This window comes from Notamacropus eugenii, chromosome 5 (assembly GCF_028372415.1).
Source record: "Notamacropus eugenii isolate mMacEug1 chromosome 5, mMacEug1.pri_v2, whole genome shotgun sequence".
Lineage (NCBI taxonomy): Eukaryota > Metazoa > Chordata > Mammalia > Diprotodontia > Macropodidae > Notamacropus > Notamacropus eugenii.
The window spans coordinates 32,171,984-32,194,525 of NC_092876.1; the positions used below are offsets into that span (position 1 = coordinate 32,171,984).

Sequence of the window (22,542 nt, forward strand, 5' to 3'; positions counted from 1 at the left end):
GCATCTGCCGACTCAGTGTCGTGTCCCTCCCCCAAGGCTAGACTCTGTGTGTCAGAAATAACTCCTTCCTTAATCCAGAACAGAACAAGGTCCCTAATTGAAGCTCACACTTTACCCTTACTGACTTGTGTCATGTCGAGGACCAGGTGGTGCACTGAGCATAGTGTCTAGGACTTCCCCCTGGCCAAGACACCTCTGCTCCTCTTGAGGTCTTAATAAATGTCTGTGAGAATGGACAGGCTTGGGGGAAGGGTGAAGCCAGGCATGAGAACTTCCCTGACAGACTTGTCAGTGGTAAGGGAAGGCAAGGAGTGGGGAAGAGAGACTTAGGGAAGCCCCTCTCAGGATTCCAAGACAGAGTTTGCTTTGCACAAGTCTCTTAAGATCAGATAGAAGGACTGAGGTGTGAGAGACAGGGATTGGTGATGAAACAGACAAACCAGGAGTTACCTATGCCCAGCCTCCAGTGTCTAGGGCTTGTCATTTGTCTCCAAGGCTTTATGACCATGAGGATGGAAGGAGGGGGTTTGGGAAGATAGAGATTGTGTAGGAGTAGCTGGGGCTCAGAAGAACTCCAGGAGGAAAGGGCTAGATGGGGAAGGCATCCCAACCTCTCACCCTTTGCTGCCTACTTAGCAGGGGCTCAGTCCTTTTGCCTGATAGATACTAAAAATAGCCTTTGCTTTCACCCTGCTCCACAGTAAGGTCAAGGGTTAAGTAGGCTTAGGCCAAATAAAAGGACCTCGTTAAGCCCCAGTGGTGGTGGTGTAGGGAGCAGAGGTTGCTGGGAGATCTGAGCTTCCATTCTCCTCTCACACATTTACTGGCTGTGTGACTCCAGGCAGGTGTCTGAGCCTCCCCCTGCCTCCTACCCCCAGTTGTAAGAGACACGTGGTGTCATGAGTAAGGAGCTCATAGGGTGAACATGGAATGGAACTCAGAGTCCAGGAAGGCCTTGCTGGCATTGGCTATATAATCTTCAGCAGTTCTCTGGGTCTCAGTTTCCTCATCAGACTCAGTTACCTCTGAGGTCCCTTCTAAAATCTAACTCTGTGGTCCATCATGGGTATGAGCTGGCCCCAAGAGATGATACTGGCTGAAGAATGGAGGTAGTTCAGGAAGAATTTAAGTCCATTTCTGAACGACTGACCCCAGAGTTGTGGCTATGGAAAGTTTGTGGCATTTGGGGATATCTTAGACCAAAAAACAGAATCTGTGCTTTTCTACCCCTTTGATAGATTGCAGGACTGAGGTGTCACTTGAGTATGTTTCAGGTCACATGAGGTTCCAAGTAGCAGGCATTCCCCTGGCAGGTGGCAGGAAGAGAGTTGCAGAAAGACGGGCTCCTCTTGAGAATTCACTGCAGGGGGCGATGTTTTGAGCCTCATTGGAAGAAAGACCAAGTCCAGAACTAGTTTGGATCCCCAGATGCCTGGAGATCAGGACACTTCTCTTCTGCAGATGCTATCCTCTTGCTGTCCTTTCTGGCAGAGTACCATCCCCTCTCTGGGAGTGGTCACTCAGCATGCAATTGGACATGCCTTGTGGGTTAGCCTGTTTGTGAATGGAAGGAGGCAGAACTATAGTGAGAGGGTGGGTTGGTAGCTATTGGGGAAGATGATGGGTCATAGTTAACTCCTCTGCTTGTCTGCCCTGCCCTTCCTTGGTTCTCAGTAGTTATGAATTAGTGTGTGACTACAGCTGCCTGGGGATTCCCATAGATGTGCTGAGGGCCCTTGGGGTCTTCGGGCCCAGATCAACAGTTTTCCAGGCTCTTGTCTGTTTTCAGAAAAATATTTAAGGGCAATATTGTTGACAGTGAAATGACATTTGCCCCCTTAGTGAGGGGGACTCTAGTTTGCTAAATTTTTTTCAAAAGGAAATGGGGAAAAAACTGAAAGGAGGTATTCGGTCTGTCAGCATTCCCAGCTCCCCATTCTCCTCCCTGCCGGGAGAGGGGCAGAGTCTCTTCCCCTAAGTGAGGAGATAGATTGTACACATGGAGAACCAGGCAGGGCAGGAGGGGGCGTGGCTAGGCTTCAGAGAAGGACCAGGAGAAGACTCTGGAATTTCAGTTGCTCAGAGAAGGTTGAGGTCACTGTGGACAAAGGTGATTGGAGAAAACTTAGCAGCTGAGGTGAGATATATGGAGGAAAAGGGGTCACAGAAGAGCACTTCAGGAAATGCTGAGCTGCCTCCTCTGAGGCTTTTGATAGGGGGATCATGGGAATGAAGCCATGGCAGGACAGAGAGGACATCTGGGAGCTGTCTGGTGGATCGGGAGAGGAAAAGGAGGCCCTGGGATGCACAGAAGAGACCTGGATTTGGAGACAGACATCCTGGCTTGTAATTCTGACTCTGCTCCTGCTGCCTGTGTGTCCTTGAGGAAATCACTCAGTTTCTCTGGGCCCATCTCCTCATCTCAAAAATAAGGAGGTTGGATTGAATGATTTCTAGTCCCCTTTCAGAGTGAAAGCTATGACCTAGTAGTGTAAGCAGGTGCTTCTGAGGATGGAAACCTAGACTAGTATAGGGAGGGAGGGGGAGCAAGAGAAAGATGTTCAAGGGTCAGGGCCCAGGATTCGTGAAGGGGAAGTAACTTTGATGGGGCTTTGGGGGAGGAGGAGCACAGGCATAACTATGGGAATGAGAGGGACCCTGATGTGGAGCCAGAAATCAAACGAAGTCACATTTCCCATGATTCTTCTCTACCCTAAGCCCTTCGCTCTGTGCAGACTGAGCTCTTCATTCTCTCCTGTTTGTCTTCTTCCCTCAGCCGTCATCAACCAATGGCAGCAAGAGTCCAAAGAGAAGGTAGTCTCCCTCCTGCTGTCCCATCTGCCCCTGCTCCAGCCTGGCAACACAGAGGCCAAGTCCGAGTACATGAAGCTGCTGCAGAAGGTGCTGGCCTACTCCATTGAGAACAATGCCTTCATTGAGGAGAGTCGGCAGTTGCTGTCTTATGCCCTTATCCACCCAGCTACCACATTGGAGGACCGAAACTCGCTAGCCCTCTGGCTCAGCCACCTAGAGGAACGGCTGGCTGGGGGCTTCCGGACCCGAGCTGAGACTGCCTATCACTCCCGCCAGGGCTCAGACGAGTGGGGTAGCCCTGGGGAGGCTGGCCCTGGGGAGCTTGGGCCTGGCTGGCAGGACAAGCCACCGAGAGAAAATGGACATGTGCCCTTCCAGCCTTCTGGCGCGGTGCCATCCACCATCAACAGTATTGGGAGTAACGCTAACGCAGGTGAGGCCTGGCCCACAGGTCCCCTTTAGCAGCCGTAGATGCAGGGCCTGAGCCTGAGCCAGGTGGGAGAGCTCTAGCTCTCAGATCTAGTTCATAGAAATAGACATCACAGACTGTTCACAGAGGGTGGAGTTTGAGAGACCTCAAGGCCATCCTCCTCACCTTCCAAACGAGAAGCTGAGATTGATGGAGGGGAAGTGGAAGCGGTAGGGGCTGAGTGCAGCCTGGCAGCTTGGGATCTCAGCATGGGCTGAGAAGACTCCCTGGATGTGCTTGAGCTGGGACCTGAGGGGGAGCAGGGAAGCGTGGGGTAGGCGGAAATGGGAGGACATGAGGCTGCATTAGCTAGGTTGAGTCTAGATTGCAGAGGGCTGGGCCTGGAAGGTCAGGACAAGCAAGTTTACGTCGATGCAGCAGGAAATTAGAGTCATACATGGGTTTTTGAGCAGAGGAGTAATGTAGTGAAAGCGGTGTTTAAGGAAAATTATCCTGTCAGACATGCGGGATGAACTGGAGGTGGGAAGAGACAGGAGCGGGATGGAAAGTGGAAAGCTCTCAGTGAGAGGGTTTGTGTTCTTTTTATTCTGCGGTCAGTCTTAGACCCTATGGAGCCATGGTCTGCTCATTCCCATCTCTTACTTCCTTCCATCTTGGCCTCGCTGCTCTAGCCTTCCTTATTTCCTTCCTCCTCCTCCCCATCCTAAATGGTCCTGGGATCTGGGGAGGGAGGCAGGGAGGGACCTGTGCTCTGGGGGGCAGAGGAGGCAGGTGGAAGATGGGGGTAAAGGGTGTCAATACTTTGTTCTGAAGAGAGTTTTCCCTGCCAGTGTCAAGCATCTTCTCCCATGTTCCCATTCCGCTCCATTCAAGATCCTGGAAACCTTGCCCTCCCCTGGCCTGGGATCTGTCTAGCATCTTCCTCTTTGAGAGAACTCATTATGCCTGAGGGGGCAGAAGCCGGGAATAGGGGAGTCTGGACTTCAGGGTTCTCCTGCAGAGAAGGAAGATACAAAGGATGAGATGAAAGGGCCTGGAAAAAGGAGGCAAGGTTAGAATTTTATTCATAAAGAGAAAAGGCGGCAGCAGGTGCCTAGCAACGGTTCAGGCCTCTAACTTAGCACCAGGTTAGTGCTTTCATCTGCAGAGATGCTTCAGCACCAGGAAAAGGGGCTAGCCTGGCGTGTGAGGGCAGCCAGCTCCAGGCCCCACTGCTGAGCCACCCCAGGGGCTATTGGGCATCAGGCCTCTGTGAGGTGTGCGGGGTCCAGTCCTCCCTCTGCTCTAGGCAAGTCACTTCCCCTTTCTCTGTCTTGATTTCCTCGTTTGGGACAAGGGGATAACAACACCTGGCCAGCCTTGCAGCACAAGGGCTACTGTGAAGATCAAATGTGATGCTGGATGGGAAAGGACTATGGAGTGTACTGGAATAGCACCGCTAGCTCTGTAGTGTGATTGCCTGGGGTGGGGGCTGGGCTTCCCAGCACCCAAGCTCTGGGAGGCTGACGTTCCCCCTCCCCCCACTGCACTTCCTCCCTAGGCCTCCCCTGCCAAATCCACCCGAGCCCGCTGAAGCGGTCCATGTCACTCATCCCCACGAGCCCACAGGGTCCTGGTGAATGGCTGAGCCCAGAGGAACTGGGGGCAAGAGCAGCCTTTGCCCCACCCGACCACGCGCCCCTCTCACCCCAGAGCAGTGTGGCTTCCTCAGGCAGTGAACAGACGGAGGAGCAGGGCTCCAGCCGGAACACTTTTCAGGAGGACGGTAGTGGGATGAAGGGTAAGCTGGAGGATGGCTGCTCCACCCTTGCTGTCCCCAGGGAAAGGAAGTGGAGTAAGCCCCCTGTCTTTATGTGGTCCACCCCACTCAGGCAGGCAGAATAGCCAGAACCATGCAAGAGCTTTAGGAGTTCTTTAAGAGAAACCCTGAGGAATGTCAGGGTTCTTATGAAACACATAAAATGGCTAGAAGCAAAGACTGGGCTCTTCAGAAGACATTGCCTTGAGAAAGTCGGGTCTGAGTTTGTGGGGGAAAAGGTGGGAACTCACTCAGATATAGAAATGGTCTTCCTTGCTCTGCCGGAGGAAAAGGCATGGTGGCAAAAAGCCTCATCCCTCTGTCAGTCAGCCAGCTGTCTCTTAGGATGTCCTTCCTATGCACCAGGCCCCGTGCTCAGCTCTGGGGGTACAAGGGCAAAGGTTGAACAGTCTCTGCCCTCAGGGAGCTCCCGTTTCTATTGGAGAGACAACCATGTGCTTCCAGAGGTGTATTCAAGATAAAAACCAAGTGGTGTTTTTGGGGTGGTGGAGTGGCATAGATTGTTAAAGTCTCCAGGTAGTGGAAGCTATTCTTAAAGCAAAGTAGGGAGGGCTGCCATGACATGGGAGTCAGCCAGCGTAAAGGGGTGGACAGGGGAGATGTGACACCTCATCTTCTCCCCACCACAGATGTACCATTGTGGCTCAAGAGTCTTCGCTTACACAAGTATGCTGCCCTCTTCTCCCAGATGAGCTATGAGGAAATGATGACCCTGACTGAGCAGCATCTGGAATCTCAGGTGAGCTCCTTCAGTCTTTTCCCAGAGCCCAAAGACAGAGCTCCTCTGCCAGTCTAGGTCCATAAACCATGATAGGAGGGTTACACGTAGAATGTCCTTGACCTCTGGCCAGAGCATCTGAAGGCATTTCATATGGAGCCCTCCTGTGGGCTGCCATTCCTGATACCTTCCATCTTCCCTACACAGAACGTGACCAAAGGTGCCCGTCACAAGATTGCCCTGAGCATCCAGAAGCTACGTGAGAGGCAGAGTGTCCTCAAGTCCCTGGAGAAGGTGAAGACTCGAGGGCATTTGGGAGGCCAATCAGCGGGATGGGTGTCAGAATCTACTGGGTCAGCCCTGCCAAGTGATGAGATGTGCCGCCTCCCCAGGGCTCTTCTCGTCTCCGTGCCTGATCCCTCATCTGCCTACTAGACAGTCTTGGGCTTGGTTTCTAAAGTCCTTTCAGTTTGGAGCCTCGGGTTGTCAAACTCAGCATTTTTACAAGACTCAGGAGCCTGGGAGCCCTGGTCTTCTTCTCTGCTCAGTGCCCTGTAGGACTGCCCATCTATTTCCAGCTTGGTATTTTATTAAGGATTTAGTATTCTGGGTAAGGCTGTGTATATAAGATAGTAAAAAGAACTGCGGGATTTGAGTGACAGGTTCTCTCTGGACCTCATTTGTCAAGTCAGCTAGCATTTATTATACTGTGCTAATTGTAAAACAAGCAGGGAGCCCTTGCGTACTTTTAAAAAGTCTGTGGTTCTATGATGCTTGAGTTTCTTTCTCTCTTACCCTTGGCTCCTATGGTGACTTCTTCTGAAACCCTTTCTGACTCCCCATGTGTGCTCTCACCCCATCCTCAGGATGTGCTGGAAGGTGGGAACCTGAGAAATGCATTACAGGAGCTCCAGCAGATCATTGTCACACCTATTAAGGCCTACAGCATCCTTCAGGCAGCTGTGGTGGCTGCAGCCAAGGAGGGGGGAAGGGGGGAGCCGCCGCTGGGCGCCGAGCCCCCCCCAGCTCGCCAAGGCCCAGAGAAGGCCCCTGAGGCTAAGGATCCCCCAGCAGAAAGTTATCCCCCACAGCCGGCCCCTGCCCCCAGTGACGGCAGTGAGCCGGCCACAGCCCCTGTCGCCGATGGAGACCTCCCTAGCCAGTTTACCCGAGTGATGGGCAAAGGTGAGTACCCCCTACTGGACACCAGCTGAGCTGCTAACCCTCACAAGCTCTAGGCCAAAGGCCAAAGGAGTGAGGTTGGGGGGCAGTGGGGAAAGGAGATGAAAACTGGGGCTTCAGCTGCTGCCTAGACATGGGTGACTGAAACAGGTGCACTTACCGGGGCAGGGCTTGACTCGCACCTCCTCTTTGCTTTGGTAATTACCACTTAGCATTGAGGTGAATGGGTAGAGTCCTGGGGCTGGGGCTCACAGACGTGCAACCAGGAGTTTTGGCAGGAGGTGGCAGCAGCAGGAAGGAGCCACACAGAGACACAGATAGCCCTAGGCTGTTCTTGGGTGCCAGAGGAGCAGAGAGCCCTACTGGGGGCTTCTTAGTGGGTACACTAAGTGCTGAGTTCTCTCAGACTCCCCTGCTGTCCCGCTGCTGTGAGGAGCCTCTCCCCAAGTCACAACTCTGAGAGGGTAGTACAGGGAAGTACCAGGACTAGGCTCATCTCTTTCCCTTCCTCTCTCTCCCATCAGTGTGCACCCAGCTGCTGGTGTCCCGGCCAGATGAGGAAAACATTACCAGTTACCTCCAGCTCATCGAAAAGTGCCTGACACATGAGGTGAGTCCTTCCTCTTGTTCCTGGAAGGTGAGGGGCTGTAGAGTTCCCCCAGCTTCTGGCCAGGCAGTTCTGAAAGAATCCCTTCTACCTGCTCCCCCCACCTCAGGCTTTCACCGAGACACAGAAGAAACGCCTGCTGTCCTGGAAGCAGCAGGTCCTCAAGCTGCTCCGAACCTTTCCCCGAAAAGCTGCCCTGGAGATGCAGAGCTATCGGCAGCAGCAGAAGGGGTAAGAGCTGAGGAAGGGCACATTGGGTATTGGCAGGATCCTTACTCCTCTGTGCTTCTGTGGAGGGAGCCCTGGCCTGGCTCCTATCATGCACCCTGGACAAGAGCAGTGGTTGATAACATTATAGACCCTTGAAGGTTTGCCAGGCTATTTATGGCATCCTCATTTCAACCTCCCAGCCATAGCCTTTAACTGTGAAGAGGCTGGTGAACATATAGCTGGAGTGCCTTCCTACTGAGCCTCCCAAACTGTGCCTTCTGTGTCTCTTCTTTCCTTTGCCAGGGTTGGACTTTTACCTTAGGGTGGGGAGGTAGGATAAGGCTGGACAGTCATTACTCTTACACACTAACCCTTCTGTTTTGACAGCTGGGCTTTTGGCTCCAACTCGCTCCCCATAGCTGGTTCTGTGGGGATGGGAGTGACCCGACGGGCCCAGCGGCAGTTCCAAATGCCCCCTCGGGCCCTGCCCCCTAGCCGAATGGGCATCCTGAGCCCTGCAGGCATTGGGGGCGTCTCACCTCGGCATGCCCTCACCAGCCCTAGTCTTGGGGCGCAAGGACGACAGGTAGGTCAAGGTCAGGGCTGTGAGCTTGGGGAGGCAAGATGTTAGCTGGGGTGGAGGCCACCCCCCCTAGGTTCTGGAGAGGGGATGTGATGGGCTCCGTAGAGAGAGTCCAGTGGGAAGTCCTTCAGAGAGGTAGGTCCTCCTCATCCTTCTCTTCTCCTCTTATTGATATTTGTCCAACCTTCTTACACACAGAACCTGTGGTTTGCCAACCCTGGAGGCAGTAACAGCATGCCCAGCCAGAGCCGGAGCTCCGTGCAGCGAACCCACTCCCTCCCTGTGCATTCTTCCCCCCAGGCTCTCCTCATGTTCCCACCAGGTGAGGCTCCCTCTCCCTGGGGCCTTTGTCTCTGGCTCACTCTTTTACTCCCAAGTTTGGGGATCAGTTCCCCTCACTTTTCTTTTTTCTTGCTCTTTATCCTTTGGTATTTTGAGCTCTCATTCTCTGTGTTTTCATTCTGTGTCTTGATCTTATTTTGTTCATCTTCAGCATGCCAGTTTTAAACTACAGTGTAATTTATATAAATTGAGGCCTGGACTTTATGGTTTTGGAGGTCCCTTTTTCACCTAAGATTCTGTGACCAAATATAAAGGAGAAGTAGACATGTAGACAAAAGGAATGTACCACTGAACTTGATTTGATCCAAAGCTGTTAGCAAAGTTTCATATCAAAAGATAGATATTTCTTAATGAGTCATCTCCTGGAATTTGGGAGATGTGGGCTGTGTTTGCCATAATATTGATTGACTTAGAAATGGAAAAGAAATAGGGTAGAGAAATGGGCCCTTCTCAGGTTAAAGTAGGGCCTTTGAGGTCACAGTTAAGACGTCTGAGGATCAGTGCCAGGAAGATTTTATTATCGTTCCATCGTGCCTATTTGTGCCTCTGTGGGTTGTATTAAATGGCCAGTCCTGTCCATGGACTTTTCTCAGCAAAGATATTGGAGTGCTTTGCCATTTCCTTCTCCAGTGGAGTAAGCAAACAAAGGTGAAATGACTTGGCCAGAGTCACACCAGGCCTGGTGCTCTAACCACTGAGGCACCCAGCTAACTGCATAAATAAATGAGCTGGAAAGGGTATGGTCAGGTGAAGTCTCTTAAGCTCATAGATGATATTTAGTGAGTTAAATGGTGAAAAGATACAGCGATATCTCACAAGCTTGTGTGAGTGGAGAGAAAAGGTAAGTCACATTTCTCAGGACACAAGCTTGGCTTCATATACTTATCCATAGAGCTTAGTATAGTGCCTGTCACATAGTAGGTGCTTAATAAAGGTTGACATTGACTTAGGGTTAAAGCTGTACTGTATGCAGTGCTGGGTTTTCTGCTGCCCACATTAGAAATTCAAAGTCCAGAATCTCACCAGAGTTTGGACCTTAGAGACACTGCCCCTTTGGCTGCAGTGTGTATTCTTAGAAAGAGGATTGGGGATAGAACACAGAGCCTTTGCAAGTTTTCTTCTCACTTTTTGAGGTTGTATGATTCCATGCTTCTCTGGAGCTGGACAAGGTCCCAGGAAGAGCCCTGTGATCACAGGGAAACTCTGGATGTGGCCTGAAAGGCAGCTCCCTCACTCCCCAAAGATTCAGGCTGAGATGGGACTGGTCAGGGTTCTCTAAACTCAGGAAGGGCTGTGGAAAGCGGAAATATTGACTTGTTTCCCAACCCGTGTGCACAGACTGTGAGGCCCGGGCATTGGAGGCTCTTCCCCATAGTAGGTGCTTGCTTGTTGAGCCAAGAACAAAACTCAGGTCAGCCCACTTTGCCCAGTGAGGAGTGGTCTTCATCTTTTCCATGGGCAAAGCTGACTTGGAAATAGAAGCATGGTCAGGAAGGGCTTTATGTGACAGATTGACAGCGGGTAAGTGGGGGAGGTTTGGGGTACACCACCTCACGGAAGACCTTGGAGACTTCATGCCAATCAGGCCATCTTGTCTCTGACTCCCCATGGGCTGAGGGGCTTTCTCCCATCTCTGCTTGTCTCACCTCCATCCTAGCCATCATCTGTCTCTCCTTTGTTTCTGGTTCCTGGTGTTATCCTTCGTGTCTCTTCTCTCTTCTCACACTTTTCCCCTTGCCTCTGTCCAGACTGCCAGGTGCCAGGCCCAGACCTGGAGATCAACCCTACGCTGGAGTCTCTCTGCCTCAGCATGACAGAGCACGCTTTGGGTGGTGAGAGCTTCCCTTTTCCCCTCCCCTCCCTGGGCTCCTTTCTCAAGGTTATTCCCTGGGCCTTCCCCCTCTTAGTCCACTGAGCAGCTGGAGGCCGGGCAGGAGGCCCAGGCCCAGGGCCGCAGGGCTGGGGAGGGCTGGAGGCCCCAGCTCCACGTCTCTTTCGGCTCCTGACTTCCTTGTTCCTCTCTCTCTCACCACAGATGGGACAGACAAAACCTCCACGATCTGATGTGAGCGAGAGCCCAGCGGACACGTCGTCTCCCTGGGGTGGGGAGCGGGGGCCGGCCCATCCCCCTCAGTGACAGAGGGTGCTGTTGGCTCAGTTATATGTTCTAATATTTTTCTACTTTATTATCCCTTTAACTCTGGTTTAATATTGATAGACAACATTTCACCCCCCCCCTCCCCCCAGAAGCCCCACGTTGCTATGACGCAGGGTACAGCAGGGGATCTCTGCTGAGGGCCAGGGGAGCTGCCCTGGGTACCTCGTCTTTCCCCTGCTTCCTTTTTGGACGATGGCTTTCCCAGAACTCTGACTCCAAAGGAGGTCACCAGATTCCCCCCTCCCCCTTGAGGGGCCTGCCCGGGAGCAGCAGGGGGCACAGAGCACAGATCTGCCTGCTCTGGTCAACACTTTGTGGGAGGAGACAAAAATCTTGTTTTCTTCCATCATTTCCCCTCTTTCTCACAGACACACACACCTTGCCCCAAGGATGGGAGCCACCTCCCTCTCCCTCCCTCCCGGCCCCCTTCCCAGAGTTTCCGTACGATTAATTTCTTAGGCCTATTTAAGACATATATTTATATAGTTCTTAGCGGTTTCTCTGTCTCTCTCTTTCAATCACACGCTCCCTTCCTCTCATTTTTAATCTCCTCATTGGGTCTCTCTGAGCCATGATGTGTGGAGGGAGGGTGACAGGGGAGGCCGAGGGTTTGGGGGATGGAACCAGGGGAGAGGGCAGCGCCTTCACCCCCCCCATCCTCCGTCCACCCCGCTCCCCAGACTCCCCTCTACCCCCTGCCTAGCTCCTGGAGGCCCAGGGGGGAGGGAGGGCAGGGCAGATAGGTGGGGGAGCGGCCAGTGGGGTGAGAAAGTCTGTTGCCTTAATGCCCCCTCCATTCACACACACACCCCTTCTGTAGCCCCACCCTAACCAGGAGGTGAGAGACTGGGGGTGGGCAATGGAAGGGCTGCTCTTGAAGTTTTTTTCCTTTTCTTCTAACCCTCTCCCCTGCTCTGTCGTGACCTCACTGAAGTGGAACACTACATCATAGCCTAGAGTCCCATCCCCCTGCTTGGGGCAGCTGGAGGGGAGATGTCCTCCCCCTCCCCCTCAGGTGGGCTCACCCTGCCCCTGTCTGCTGGGACTCTCTCAAGCTTTTCACACAGAAAAGGAAAAAAAATGTTATTTTTAGATACATTTTATGAATAACTTTTGTTATGACTATGGCTGGTAACCATTACGTATGTTATTAAAGAAACAAAATGTTGGAAAAAAAAAACCAAAAACCCCCCCCAAAAAACCTCCTGGCCCCTCTCCCTTCTTCCCAACAGCCACCCAGTCTGGTGCCCCTGGCTCCACTTTCCCTTCTCAGCTCCTGGTCTATTCTCCTTCCTGCCCTCCTTTTTTGCCCAGGGAGGGAGGGGGGCAGGGAATCCCAGGGGCCTCATCTCCAGGGGGGCCTCCCCACACCCTGGCTGGGGGAAGGGGTGGGGAGGGGCTCGGGTTTATTTATGTACCTCTTGCACTCATCAACCTATGCAAGCCCCTCTTCCCCCATCCCCTCCATATTGCTGTGCCTTTGCCTGTCCCCCATCTCCTAGGGGACACCACGATTTGGAATCAGCAGAATGGTGTTTTGTGGGGTAAGGGTTCCTGTCCACTCTAGGTTACCCCCCTGCCCCCATCCCCAGCCAGGTCCCATCCATCAGTCTGGTAGGCATGAGCCGGCTCAGCCTACCAGTGAGGACCTTCCTATTGGAAGGGGGTGGGGACCCCCAGAGAGGAGAAAACCATCCTCTCCCACCCTCCAGCCTGACACCAGAGTGTGTGGGACGCAGGCGGCCCCCACCCCGACGGGCAGGACCCAGTCCCCCGTCCCCTATTTTCCCTCCATCCCGGGCCCTCCATGGTTTCAGCACCCCCATCTTTCCCCAGCCCCACTGGCAGAAGCAGCTTTGAGTAACTGTACACAGTTTTTCTCTCTGTTGGAGAAAACACATTTGTTGGAGTTTCACTTGTTTAATGGTCCGGGCTTATTTTGGAAAAAAAATTCTGACCTTTGTTATAATACATTTAATGAAAACCCAAAATTCCTCTGACCCAATCTTTGGCCGCCTTGCTTCTTGTGATGGGGACCCCTTGGGGGAGGTTGGGGGAGAAGGGGGTGTTTGTGCTCAAGTTCTCCCCTCCCTGTCTGGAAGGCAGGAAGAGATTGGGACCCCTGTCCCAGCATCCCCTGGTTGGGGGAGGGAGAACTGTTGGGATAAAGGTAATTGATTCCTGGCTTTCAACTTGTAAACATACTGCCTTTATTAACAGCAAAAGTTTAAAAAAAAAAAAAAGTATTTTCCTTTTGTCCTGAGAATGGTGCCTGAGCTGGAGAGGCCCAGCCCTGCTGGCTGTTGGGTGGTCCGTGACGGCCACTGATCCTCAGTCACTGTCGCTGGCCTCCTCGCTGGAGTCAGAAGCGCCCCCCTCACTACCATCCTCTTGAGCTGAGTGGTCACTGGCACTAAGAAAGGCGGGGCTGGGGCTGCGCCGGCCAGGCCCAGCCTCGCTGCCGCTCTCCTCGTCCTCGTCCTCCCCACTGCCCCCAGCTCGGCCTCCCCCATCCTCCTCCTCCTCCTCCTCCTCCTCCTCATCATCATCCTCTGAGTCAGCGTCGCTCCCGAAGATCTCCTCCTTGTCCCGGGCTGCCCGGGCCTCATCTTCACTGCTCTCCTCTGCCTCCTCCTCGGCGCTCATGCTCTTGTCACTCTCCTTCTCATCCTCTCCCCGCTCACTTTCGCTTCCGGATCGTTCCTCTTCCTCCTCCTCGCTTGCCTCCTTCTCACTGCCGCTTCCCTTCTCCTGCTCTTCATCTGAGGGAGGGGTGGAGGGAAAGGGTGTTGGTGCCACTCTTTCTGGCAGGCAGGTGCCCAAGCCCTTGGGCACGCACCCAGAGCACTCACCGGAGCCCGGGGCTTCTTTCTCCAGCTCCAGGTCCTCTTCCTCCTCCTCCTCTGGCTCGTGGTTCTCCAGCTGGGCCTTCCTAGCTTCCTACAGTGGGGAAAGAGGAAAAGCTCTCAGGCAGCTCCCCCCTCCCCCCCAACCCTGTGGGCACCCTGCCACCTTGGCCCTTACCTGGGCTTCCAGCTCCTTCTCATTCATGTCTCGGTGTTTGACCACCAGTAAGGCATTGGTGCCGGACTGCACTCCGGCCTTGGCCCGACGTTTACTGAGGCGGACCCTACAGGGAGGTCGAAAAAGAGGGTCAGGGACCCAGACTGAGGCCAGACCAAGGCCAGGACACACATGGGCAGAGGGGAGTGAGGCTGGCACCACACACCTGGTTTCCAACTCGTTGTAATAGACGCCATCACCTTCTCGGAAGATGAAGAAGTAGTTTTCTTCATAGCCCTTGCTAGCCTTGTTCTTCACATTCCAGTTGTACTCCCTTGCAATCTTATAATCATAGCTGTGTTGGAATGGCCAGAGAGGGGTCAGCCCTTCCTTGGCCAGCTCCCGCCTCCTGGTCCTGTGACCCTCTGTCCTGCCACTTACACATCGTCTGGTGCATAATCCATCTCCTCTTCCTGATCACGTTTACGCTTCCTCATCGTCTCTTCCACGGGCAGAAAGTAGGCCACAAACTGGTTGCCTTCCTCATCCATCATTCCCCTGGAGTGGGGAGAGAGGGAGAGTTGGAAGGGAGAAATGGACACCACCAGGGAAGGCACCACCATTTACCTAGACTTGCCTGATCATGGCTTGAGACATCATCTCCAAGGCAGCAGAACCACTGGTATCCTTGGGGGCTGGGTCTGAGTCAAAGATCACTTGGGCACAGGGATTGATCCACATCTGGGAAGAGATGGGCAAGGGGGCTCAGAGCAGGTCAAGAGACCCTGCATCTTACCTCCCACCTCCAGATTCTCTCAGGCTGACCTTGAAGTCTGGGAAAACAGGCATCACCTCCACTGGTGTCACCCTTGGCTTGCTATAGTGTTGAGAAATCTGAGGAGCAGAGAAGCCATGAAAATGGGACTCTAAGACCATCCTCCCCCTCTAGTCAGCTCCTTGCCTTTGACCCCCATTACCGACTTCTGGGCATCCTCAAAAGTCTTCTCAATGGCTGTGATCTGGCTGTCACGATCTTTGTAGATCTCCTCCTCGGTGAACTGCTGCTTCACTGACACCCCAATCCTAGGAGAGAAAAATGAGCCCAAGCAATGGAGGGCATGGATCTCCCACCCACCCATGGCCCCTCTTCCCCCTCACCACTTACTTCACTTCAGGCTTCTCATTAGAGACACCATATCTGTTGAACTCTGTAGAGATGTATTCTGTCTTCCTCATCCAGGGGACCACTTTCGCATGCTGTTGGGACCTGGGGGAAGAAGTCAGGAGAGGTTTCAAGAATCCCTTGCAGTCAGACCTTCCCTTGACAGCTGAACTGAGCACCCTCTCCACCCCCCCACCCCCCCACAAAAAAAATCACCTTTTGGAGCTGGTTGGGGCCTGGATTTCTTCTTCCAGTAATTTCTCATCTGCTGGATCTAGGAGAACTGGAACCAGTCGGATTGTGAGAGGGTGGGGGCTCTGGCCTGACACAGGCTCCTCCAGTCTTTCCCCACCTCCCCCCAGGGCCTCACCGTTAGGGTCGATTCTGTAGGTGTCGGGGTTAATGAGATCAATGGTGACTCCAAGGTCTGGCTCAGTGAGCAAGTCATGTTTGTGCTGCTTTTCCAGAGATGTTGCCTTATACTGGACAAACCTGGGGGAGGGAAGGTGTGTGAGAGCAGCCTAGAGGAAGGGACCGGGTCTTCCCCCTCAGAGAACTCCGGACCGTGGGCATCCCGGGAGACACCCCCAGCCCTTTGCCCAGCGGGCGAGGAGACGCAGGGCCGGACCCAAGTCCAGCACTCAGGGTCTTGGAAGCCCTGGAGGGGACACAGACAGGGCCACACTCACCTGTTCTGGTCAAAGGGGTAGGTGATGAACTTGGGATCAAAAGGGATGTCCGGAAGACTGTTACAGTACTTCACTCGACAGACCACACCGGACCTGGGGGCAAACGATTCGTAACGGGGGGCACGGACGCGGGTCAGCCCCCCTCCAGCCCCCACGAGGCCCCCATCGCCGCACTCACCTCTCCGGCAGAGTCCTATGAGAGTTGGGTCTGGGGGGACACAAGGATTCAGGTCATCTCTGCCCCACGTGGCGATCCCTGCCCCTTCCCAAGCCCGGCCCCGCCCCCGAGTCAGGAGCCCCTCTAGAGCCCGAGGGATGCGACCTCAAAGCCTAGGCTGCGCTGGGGCCTTCGGAAGCCTCCCGGAGAGGAAGAGGACAGAAATGCAGGGGCCCCCATTCGGGAGGAGGGGCAGCAGCCCAGGATGGTCCCGACTCAGTGACGTCACCGAGAACCAGGGGTGCGCTTACGTCACGGGGAGGGACGGTGACGTCCGCAGCGCTCCGCTAGCCCGCCGCTGCGGGGGCCCCTGGAGTGGGGGGCGGTTCCTAAAAAGGGGGGCCGCGGCGCTCGCTCACCTGTGGCCGTCTTCCCGTTGGGCCTGGGTCTGGATGGTAGGCGCCATGACGGCAACGAAGAGGACTACCAGTCGCGAAGCGGGCCAGGCTCGGCCTACGAGCCACGCAGGCGGCTCTCCAGGCAACCCTGCGGCCCGCTCCGCCTCCCGGCCTCCCTGGCGGCGGCGGCAACGAGGACCCCGCGGGACTCCAGGGCCAAACTACCGACCGCGGGCGAAATGCCTTCTGGGAAACGTAGTTCGGGTTTAATTTTTTTTCAATCGGCGGCGGATTGGCTACAATGGGAAGAGGCGGGCTTTTAAGGAGGAAGAAGCTCGTGATTGGTCGATTGTGCACGGACTCGGAATGACTGAGAGGGAAGAGGCGGCCCAAATGCAACCTCGGAGCTTGGGATTGATCAGTTAACCAAGGCAACACCTGAATGTGACGCACATCCGCGATCGCCTTGAGTGACCGAGGCTGTGACCAACAGGAGGCAGTGGATTAAAGGAAGAAAAGATGGCGGCACCGCCACCGGCGCAGTCGGCGCAGCAGCCTCCGCCACCGCCTACGGCGGGAGTCTCTGGCCCGGGATCGGCTGGTGCCTCGGTTCCAGGGCCTCCGCCGGCTCAGGGGCCGCAGCAGCAGCAGACTCCCTCGGCACAGCTTGTAGCGGCCTCACAGATCCAGGCGGCGCAGAGCGGCCTCCTGCAGCAGCAACAACAGGACTTCGATCCAGTGCAGCGTTACAAGCTCTTGATTCCTCAGCTCAAAGAGAGCCTACAGGTGATTGGCCCCCAACCCCGAGGGAGGTGGGGCCAGACACGAGGCGGGGGCGGCAATTGGTGGATGGGCTGTCGAGGGGGCTGGATGTTTGGGGACGCTAACCCTGGGATTGGCGGCGAACTAGGGAGGAGGAGGGTCTAAAAGAGCGCCGGAGCCTGGGACTGCAGGAATGATTAGGCTTGAGCTGCCGCCCCCACGGATCTGCGCATGCGGACTGGGAGAGGTCTAGTAAGGCTGGTTGGGGGGGAGGGGCGCAGGTCGTGGGCGGTACGTGGTTGAGAAGGTAGATTAGGAGGATGCCAGGCTCGATGATTGGCCCGATTGGTTTAGAAGGAGGCGGTGCCTGGAGTTTCATAGTTTGACACCCTGAAACTGTCGGGGAGCGGGAAGTTGGTCCTGCTGTGGGCCAGCCGCTGCCGGACACGACCCCCGCCCTTTTCTCCATTCCATCCTAGAACCTGATGAAGGTGGCCGCCCAGAACCTGGTGCAGAATACCAACATCGACAATGGCCAGTGAGTATCTGAGGGCTTGGTACCGCCCTCCAAGCCCCGCCCCTCCCCGCCCCTAGGCCATGCTCCGCCCCTCCCCTAGGCCATGCTCCGCCCCCTGGACCATGCCCTGGCCTTAGCAAGGACCCCCAGGGTCTGCACTTTTCTGCAGGGGGGTCCCTGTCCCTCGAGGCCGGGGCTCCCCCTTTTCAGCCACTTCTTCTGTTCTATTCCCGGCAGAAAGAGCAGCGAGGGCGGGCTGCAGCGCTTCGACAAGAGTCTGGAAGAGTTCTATGCCCTCTGTGACCAGCTGGAGCTGTGCCTGGTAATATTCTCCCTGCCCCTGAGGGGCTCCCTTCTCTTGGGGTCTCCTTGGACCCCAGCAGGGTTTAGGTTTTTTTAACTCCAGTCAAGGGGGAAGCTTGATCATACAGCATCCAAGGATTCCAAAAGGGGACATCCCTGCAAAGACACTGAAGGGGCACCCAGGGCTTCCCACTCAGCTGGGGAGGGACCTAGTCACAGCCCAAAGATATGGATGGGGCTGTTTTTAGAGACCAAAACTAGGAAAACTTTTGAGCTGAACTTGGGCCAGGTAGGATGGCGCTGACTGGGGCCAAGGATGGAGCTGGTATGAAAAGAAGTTGAGTCCAGATGGAGTGCAGGATGGGAAGAGGAGGACAGGGCTGAAGCAGGGTGGGATGAGATCAGTACTGGGATGGGGAGCATCACAGGATCATGGCTCTAGAAGGGACTCTAGAAGTCCTCAAGTGCATTTTACAAATATGGAAACTGAGGCCCAGAGAGGGGAAGTGATTTGCTCTTGATCACACATGCAGTAAGTGATTTGATCCCAGGACCTCTGACTCCAAATCCTTGATACTTGCTGCCTCAAGGAAGGCCAGAACTGAGGCAGGTCAGTAGGAAATGAAACCAGGGTTGGGATGGGAATAGGGCTGAGGGCCAGGGCAGGTATAGAAGGAGAGAGAAAGCCAGGGAAGGAAGAAGAGGGCAACTGGGCCAGTGTCCTAGCAACCTTTAGTGTCTTCAACCCGCTCCCCCCCCCCCCCCAACTCTGGCTTTGACAGTTTTAGAATAGTATTTGTGGTACTGACTTTGGAGAACTCCCTCTATCAGTGGTGGCAAGCACTTTTTTTTCTACAACTTAAGAGTCTTGGGGAATGCACAATATTATGTGATCATCCGTATGTACACAGATGCTTCTCAGTTCTATTTATCTAGCTCTGACCTCTCCCCATCAGAATCTGTTCAGCAGACATCTTAGAACTGGATGTCCCATAGACATTTCCGACTCATCACATCCCAAGCCAAATGACTTATCTTCTCCCCCAAACTCTACCCCTTTCCATACATTCCCATCACTGTCCAGGCCACTGCCAGACTCCAAACAGAAGCATCATCTACAGCTCTCAACCAACCCCCCTACATCCAATCCTTTGCCAAGACCTGTCAGTTCTGTCTTCCCAATATCTCTGGGATCTGCCCCTTGTTTCTTCTGCCACTGCCACCTCTCTAGTGCAGACCCTCATCCCCTCATGCCTGAGTCTCTCCCCTGTGCAGTTCATCCTCCACTCAAATGATCTTCCTAAATCACAAGGCTCACCAGATTACCCCTCTCTTCAGTACACTCTAGTGGCTTCCTCTTACCTCCATGATTAAATAACCTCTGGTCTTTAAAGCACTTGGTAATGGGCCCCCTTCAACCTTTCCAGGATCCTTACACTCCCCTCCACAAACTCAGTGATTGAACTACACTGGCTTCCTTGCTGTTCCTGCAACTATACACTCCATCTCCAGATTCCAGGCATTGTCTTTGGCTGTGCCTTCTTCCAGAAATGCCCTTTCTCCTCTGTTCCCTGGCTTCTTCCAGTTCCAGCTAAAATCCCACTTTCTTTAGAGAACCTTTCCTGATCTCCTTTAAAGTCTGCACCTTCCCTCTGTTGATTATTTCCATTTACCCTGTATACATCCTGCATATCTCAATCGTTTCCACCTTGTGGGCTTATTTCCTTTTTTTGTCTCCAATGCCAAGTTCATAGTAAGGGCTTAATAAATGCTAGTTGAATGTGTTTCTTGTAAACAAAAGCAGAGGGATATATACACAGAGTAAAGGTAAAAGACTGGAGTAGAATCTATTATGCTTCAGCTGAAGTAAAAAAAAAAAAAAGCAGGGGTAGCAATCCTGATCTCCGACAAAGCAAAGGCAAATTAGATCTAATTAAGGGATAAGGAAGGAAACTACATCCTGCTAAAAGGTACCATAGACAATGAAATAATATCATTACTAAACGTATGTACAAGTAGTATAGCATCTCAGCTCTTAGAGAAGTTAAGGGAGTTATAGGAAGAAATAGACAGCAAAACTATACTAGTGGAAGACCTCATCCTTCCCCTCTCTGAACGAGATAAGTCTAACCACAAAATAGACAACACAGAAGACTTACTTTCATCACTAACAAATTTTATCTTACTAGGTTTAGCCCAACTCATCAAGATACTATTTGGATACTGACTTTGTGCTAATTTTTTCTCCTATTTTGTATATAATATTCATAACATTTGTGATAATAATACTAGTAATTATAACAATAATAGTAGTAAAGGCTAGCATTTATAGCACTCTTTTAAAAAAATGCTAGTTGATTTGAATTGGCCTAGGGCCCTGAAAAGTTACTTACCCAAGGTTACACAACCACTGTATGTCTAGGCAGATCTTGAACCCAGGTCTTCCTAGATTAAAGTGGGCCCTCTAAGTCATTCTGCCAACATTCCACTGTACTATTGGCAGTAGAAGGAGAACCTGGAATCCAGCCCCAGCTCCTCCAGTGACTAGGTAGCACTGTGTTGTTCAGTTATTTTTCAGTCAGGTTCAACTCTTTGACTCCTTCTTGGGGCTTTCTTGGCAAAGATACTAAGGTGGTTTGCCATTCCCTTTCCCAGCTCATTTTACAGAGGCAAACGGGTTAAGTGACTTGCCCAGGGTCACCGAGATAGTAAGTTTTTGGGGTGAGATTTAAACTCAGGTAGAGGAGTCTTCCCAACTCCAGGCCCAGCAGCTCTATGCACTATGGTGCCACCTGGTGGCCCCTAGCAAGCAGTGTGACCTGGTACAAATCCCTTGGCTTCTTTCTACCTCAGTTTAACCACCTGTAAAATGAAGAGTTGAACACTTAGTAGGCTTCCATTTTCTCCTCTTACATCCTATTTCCTCTGATCATCTTTAACATGTCGAACATTTTCTCCTAAATCTTTGCCTGGGGCTGTCTTGTCAAGTTCTGTGCGTCCCTCTAAATGTGAGTCTTTGTCTCCCCATGGCATTTAGACTCTCGTTTGTCTAACCACGGTTTTCTTTTTAAATTTTGTTTTTCCTTTTACTATAGTTTATTGATGACTTCATTTTCCTTCCCTTTTTGTGCTTTGAAAACAGGACTTTTTTATCATTCAGCTGAAAGATTCAGCTCTGGTATTTACTGGATGGTTCCCACTGCATGTCTGGCACTGTGCTAAAGCTTTGTTCATTCCAATGCGGGGAAACAGTATCTTGGAGAATGGACCCACAGGGGAGTTTTGGTCTGCAGAGTCCAAGGGATGGTGTGTGGGTGGGGGGGGTGTGTGTGTGGAGGGCCTGGTCCTTTGTGGTACTTTTTCAGTCTCAGTTTCTAGATGTAAATGCTGAGGTGGTAAGGGAAGCCAGGCAGCTAGGGTTGCCACAGCACGTAGAGCTCTGGGCCTGGAGTCGAGAGAAATCATTTTCCTAAGTTCAAGTCTGGTCTCAGACCCCTGCTACCTGTGTGACCCTGGGCAAGTCACTTTACCCTGTTTGCCTCTGTAAAATGAGCTGGAAAAGGAAATGGTGAATCCAGTATCTCTGGCAAGAAAACTTCAAATAAGGTCACAAAGAGTGGGATACAACTGAGCGACAAAGGGAAGCTAAGGGAATGGGGTATGGGCCCAGGACGGATCCTAGAGGTTGCCCAGCTGTGGCCCAGATGGAGGCTCCTAGCAGGCTTCCTCGGTGGGTCTGGGGGACCAATGGAGGCAGCCCTGCCCTGGGAATGGCCCGGCGCTTTCCCCGGACTGCGTGGCCTTCCCGGGGCTCACTCGCTCCCTCTCCCCGCAGCGCCTGGCCTACGAGTGTCTGTCCCAGAGCTACGACAGTGCCAAGCACTCGCCCACCCTGGTGCCCACCGCCACCAAGCCGGACGCGGTGCAGGCCGAGAGTCTGCCCTACCCGCAGTACCTGAGCATGATCAAGGCCCAGATCGGCTGCGCCAAGGACATCCACAACGCCCTGCTGGAGTGCTCCAACAAGGTCACGGGCAAGCTGCCGGCCCCGGGCGGGCTCTGACCACGGGGACCTCGGGCCGACAACTCTCCGGGGGTCTGGGCTGCGGGGGGGGGACGTAAAGGACGGGGCTTGGCTTTTTTAATTAAAGGTTCCTAAGTTACGGCTTGTTCTCTCTGCCGCTGCATTTCCAGGGCCTGGGCCCAGGGCGGGGGAGGGGGTGCCCTGCCCCAGCCTGCCCAAGGCTGACCTTCTGGCTTGGGAGAAAGGCGCAGTCCCGCCTCGTGGAGGCCAGGGGGCGCCAGAGGACGGCCATCTGTTGGAGGGCCCCGCCCATCTGATATCTGTATCTGCGCCTGCGCCTCCTGGGGTGGGGGAAGGTGGGGGGAGGACGCCCGAGTCTGAAAGCCTTGTCAGTTACACCCAACTTTTCCTCCCTTCCCCACCCCCTCCCGTCTCTCTTCCCGGAACCGTCTCTTACTGCCTGGATCTCTCTGCTTGGGACTGACTCCTGTTTAGATCTCTCTTTTCCTGGGACTGTCTCTGTCTCTTCCTGAGACTATCAGTCTGGTCTTTCTGTCTGAAGTCTCTGGAATTCTGGCTGGATCTCTCTGCCTAGGACTGTCTCTGGCTGGACCTCGGTTTCCCTGTCCCGGGATCTTTGTTTCTGAGTCCTTGTCCTCTGCCT

General features: G+C 53.5%; 3 protein-coding genes across 4 annotated transcripts in view; 2 read left to right on the plus strand and 1 right to left on the minus strand.

Moving 5' to 3' along the window:
- The window catches only part of SAMD4B (sterile alpha motif domain containing 4B), a 31,984-nt gene extending 19,130 nt beyond the window's left edge, over positions 1–12,854 (plus strand). Inside the window, exons 3-13 of one of the 2 annotated variants that reach the window (XM_072608380.1) lie at positions 2,777–3,247; positions 4,785–5,024; positions 5,693–5,802; positions 5,989–6,075; positions 6,648–6,966; positions 7,488–7,573; positions 7,680–7,801; positions 8,168–8,366; positions 8,562–8,685; positions 10,454–10,537; positions 10,741–12,854. In XM_072608380.1, the coding sequence (XP_072464481.1) occupies positions 2,777–3,247; positions 4,785–5,024; positions 5,693–5,802; positions 5,989–6,075; positions 6,648–6,966; positions 7,488–7,573; positions 7,680–7,801; positions 8,168–8,366; positions 8,562–8,685; positions 10,454–10,537; positions 10,741–10,769 (1,871 nt within the window). In that variant the 3' untranslated portion in view covers positions 10,770–12,854. The remainder of the gene's footprint in view (positions 1–2,776; positions 3,248–4,784; positions 5,025–5,692; positions 5,803–5,988; positions 6,076–6,647; positions 6,967–7,487; positions 7,574–7,679; positions 7,802–8,167; positions 8,367–8,561; positions 8,686–10,453; positions 10,538–10,740) is intronic. The other variant, XM_072608381.1, reaches the window with a different exon arrangement.
- A 195-nt stretch (positions 12,855–13,049) lies between these two features.
- On the minus strand, positions 13,050–16,534 carry PAF1 (PAF1 homolog, Paf1/RNA polymerase II complex component). The gene is made up of 14 exons (XM_072608382.1): positions 16,294–16,534; positions 15,896–15,925; positions 15,718–15,810; positions 15,399–15,520; positions 15,245–15,311; positions 15,032–15,133; positions 14,844–14,949; positions 14,692–14,760; positions 14,504–14,607; positions 14,308–14,424; positions 14,093–14,221; positions 13,888–13,993; positions 13,716–13,803; positions 13,050–13,625 (listed from the first exon to the last, which is right to left on the minus strand). The coding sequence occupies exons 1-14, from the start codon at positions 16,338–16,340 to the stop codon at positions 13,195–13,197; spliced, it is 1,611 nt and encodes a 536-aa protein (XP_072464483.1). The 5' UTR covers positions 16,341–16,534; the 3' UTR covers positions 13,050–13,194.
- Positions 16,535–16,548: 14 nt separating this feature from the next.
- MED29 (mediator complex subunit 29) lies at positions 16,549–22,017 on the plus strand. Its single transcript, XM_072608385.1, has 4 exons — positions 16,549–17,058; positions 17,514–17,572; positions 17,789–17,873; positions 21,690–22,017. Exons 1-4 carry the CDS (start codon positions 16,792–16,794, stop codon positions 21,915–21,917), a joined length of 639 nt encoding a protein of 212 aa, XP_072464486.1. The 5' UTR covers positions 16,549–16,791; the 3' UTR covers positions 21,918–22,017.
- The last annotated feature ends 525 nt before the right edge of the window (positions 22,018–22,542 follow it).

Excerpts from the sequence above, each read along its gene's own strand:
- MED29 (XM_072608385.1), top strand. The coding sequence starts at position 16,792 with ATGGCGGCACCGCCACCGGCGCAGTCGGCGCAGCAGCCTCCGCCACCG. Across the intron at positions 17,573-17,788 it reads ACCAACATCGACAATGGCCA|AAAGAGCAGCGAGGGCGGGC; the intron begins GTGAGTATCTGA and ends TATTCCCGGCAG. Across the intron at positions 17,874-21,689 it reads ACCAGCTGGAGCTGTGCCTG|CGCCTGGCCTACGAGTGTCT; the intron begins GTAATATTCTCC and ends CTCTCCCCGCAG.
- PAF1 (XM_072608382.1), bottom strand. The coding sequence starts at position 16,340 with ATGGCGCCTACCATCCAGACCCAGGCCCAACGGGAAGACGGCCACAG. Across the intron at positions 14,425-14,503 it reads ATGTCTCAAGCCATGATCAG|GGGAATGATGGATGAGGAAG; the intron begins GCAAGTCTAGGT and ends TCCCCACTCCAG. Across the intron at positions 14,222-14,307 it reads GATTATGCACCAGACGATGT|CTATGATTATAAGATTGCAA; the intron begins GTAAGTGGCAGG and ends ATTCCAACACAG.